The sequence below is a fragment of the Populus trichocarpa genome, chromosome 14 (genome assembly GCF_000002775.5).
Source record: "Populus trichocarpa isolate Nisqually-1 chromosome 14, P.trichocarpa_v4.1, whole genome shotgun sequence".
NCBI classification, from domain to species: Eukaryota; Viridiplantae; Streptophyta; class Magnoliopsida; order Malpighiales; family Salicaceae; genus Populus; species Populus trichocarpa.
This window is the reverse complement of record NC_037298.2, coordinates 12,488,562-12,491,395: the sequence shown is the minus strand read 5'-3', so window position 1 is coordinate 12,491,395 and position 2,834 is coordinate 12,488,562. Positions and strand designations below refer to the sequence as shown.

The window sequence follows — 2,834 nt, the reverse complement described above, 5'->3', positions numbered from 1 at the left end:
TCTTTGCATAGAGACCAAGACAGGAACTTCAAAGCTTCCATAGTGTAAGTCTCTGTCACTTATGTTTCCAGTTTGGAATTTGTTCCCTTTGTCTTCTTTATATTTTCTTTTGTGGGTCTTCTTTGAAATGTAATTTGATGTTAGAAAAATAGGAAGAGTTCTTGTATTTTTGAATTCTGTAGAAAGTGCTAGATCTCTAGGCACCCTTTACTGCGTATTTTTTACTGGTTATTTGATTTTGTTGATTCATTTGGATTTTTTATGATCTTGGGAGCTTCTTATTTCCCCTGTAATCGGTTTGATCTTCGATTTTTGACCAAATGGGGCATGATATCATGGTCTGAGTCAGAGGGCTAGATCTTTATTATAATTTTGCAGTGATCTATGCAACCTGTTGGCTATGATTTAGTTATATGATTTCTTGTTTTGAGTCCTTTAATTTGTAATCAGATGGTTTGCAGAAGGTTTAATTTCTCCATTGATTGAGGGAATTTGATTCTTTAAACCTAGTATACAGGTCCAATCCAATCTCTCCATGAAACTAATTTGCACTTGAGCATGGTTTATACTCTATGTAAGCTTCGATTCAATCTCTCCCAAGAGGTAGCCTAGTGGCAGCCCCAAGGGGCTACCAATTGATGCAATACTAATAATGTAGATTAAAATCATCCCTTGTATTCGACAGGAAGATGGAGAATTATTTGATTGATTATCTTCTTAATGTTCCCCCGTAACACTTTCCCTACCGTGCTGTGGATTTTTTTCTGCAGGTCACTGTTGTCGGCTCCTTTTACAGGATTTTGCTACTCATCACTTCATCATAGTCAAAAACCCTGTTTATATGCCCCAAGGTATTTTGATCCATCGTTCTTTTTTTATCTCTTGATGTCTATCGAATCCCTTTTCTTTTTGAGGCAATCTTTGGTTGTGTTTGCTTTCAAAAATAGTTTGTTTAGTTTTTCCATCTCTAGTTTTATATTTCCTATAAAATCACCCTATAAAACTGGAAAATTTTTCTTTTGCTATAGCTTTAATTCACTTCTTAATATCATGGTTTTATCAGTTATCTGTCATCTTCTACTTTGGGTATTGAAACTCGTTTTAATGGCGTAACTGGTTTCAGATCAAGCAAAGAAGGAATCATCCGGTTTTCTCCATTTGCTTCAACTGTGATTTATACAAGTATCCCCCCATTGGCTTCCATAACTTCCATTTGAGCACACTGTGAATCAAGAATCTCTTGTTAGCTTGAGCTTTGCGGAATCACTGGAAAAAAAAACCAAGTCCCACGAAACTTCAATGGGTCTATCAAGTCTGCCAGCTCCATCTGAAGGAGTATTATGTGTGCTTTTAGTAAACACTGCCTTGTCAATTTCCATTGTCAAAGGAATAGTCCGTTCAATCCTTCATATTGTTGGCATCCGTTTGTCACCATCTGCATCACTCCCATCGTCAGATAATGCTGAAGACACCAGAGAGTCGCTTGAATTTCGTTTAAGTCCCCCAGAGAATTACATTGAGGAGTTCCGAAGCAGGATGCCATCAATCCGATTCAACACGGTGTGCAGCTGTGAACAGCCTGAACATGACTGCTCGGTTTGCTTGACCCAATTTGAGCCAGAATCGGAGATAAATAGCCTGTCATGTGGCCATATCTTTCATAAAATGTGCTTGGAGAAGTGGTTGGACTATTGGAACATTACATGCCCTCTTTGCAGGACTCCTTTGCTGCCTGAAGAGGATGCATCTTGCTTTTGGTGAGCGCATACTACCATGAATGCATTGTCAGAGGAATTCTCCTTGTACAGCGTGTACATGTATTTACGTGAGTGCATCGGGCAGGGCATAGTGGTGTGTACTTTGTGCTTGAGATCAAGCATGATGTGCTGATGGGTCCTTGAGAGACCAAAAATTTTATTGTACATATTGTGAAGAAGTGATGTTTAACCTATCTATCTTGCTTTGATCTCCACCCATTTTTTTCCCTTGATCTGTGCACACGTTTTTACTCTTCTTTAACAGACCAGAAGGATGGAATCTAATGTCTGGGCAAGCTATACTTGAATAAAAAAATTCCTCCATGGTTACAAAGGCCATCAGGATTAACCTACAACGTCGCCAGTGAGCATCTAAGTATTTGTGTTTTGTGTTTGAAATTTTTTTTTTAAATTAATATATTTTTAGTATTTTTAGATAAGTTCTAATTTTAAAAATGATTTTTAAAAATTAAAAAATATTATTTTAATATATTTTTAAATAAAAAAACAATTTAAAAACCAATCGCAAAAACACTATCCCTAACAAAATTAATCATCGCTTAGAACACGTTCTGGCAGATCTTAACTCAACAGCTAGGTATCAAAATAATCTGTCATAATGTGTCGGTACATGAATCTTGGTTTGTAGGTATAACGAGGATGAAACTGTGTGAAGCAGGCAATGCCAGATAACCAGGGTTCTTTCTACTTTATGGCATGGAGTCAAAAACATCAATTTAGGGCCGTTTCATCTCCCAATAAAAACTGGGTCTCATCTTGTTTCATCGAGCTGCTTCCCGACACTGCTCGTGCTAATGGAGAACCTGGCTGGACTTCCCTTCACAAGAACTGCGAAGTAAGGCATGACATCAGAAGATGTGGAAGCTGGTCCTGATTCATTGCACAGATAGCTCCACACGAAGATTCAGACAAAACAAGCTAGAAGATGCCCACTCTTATCAGCATAGTGTTTGTGCCTGGTTTTGTAGATTACTAGTCTTATCTTATGTTCAGTGAAAACTAGCTAACTTCATTAATTTTGATGTAAAAAAAAAAAATGCAAGCATTGTTATTTTT

At 37.4% G+C, this 2,834-nt stretch overlaps 1 protein-coding gene across 1 annotated transcript; it reads left to right on the top strand.

The window, feature by feature from the left end:
* The first annotated feature begins 1,123 nt into the window (after window positions 1-1,123).
* On the top strand, window positions 1,124-1,972 carry LOC7456018 (probable E3 ubiquitin-protein ligase XERICO). Its single transcript, XM_006375520.3, has one exon. The coding sequence runs from the start codon at window positions 1,300-1,302 to the stop codon at window positions 1,759-1,761; it is 462 nt and encodes a 153-aa protein (XP_006375582.1). The 5' UTR covers window positions 1,124-1,299; the 3' UTR covers window positions 1,762-1,972.
* Window positions 1,973-2,834: the final 862 nt, after the last annotated feature.

What these genes read in the sequence shown, in the direction of transcription:
- LOC7456018 (XM_006375520.3), top strand. Translation starts at nt 1,300, where the DNA reads ATGGGTCTATCAAGTCTGCCAGCTCCATCTGAAGGAGTATTATGTGTG.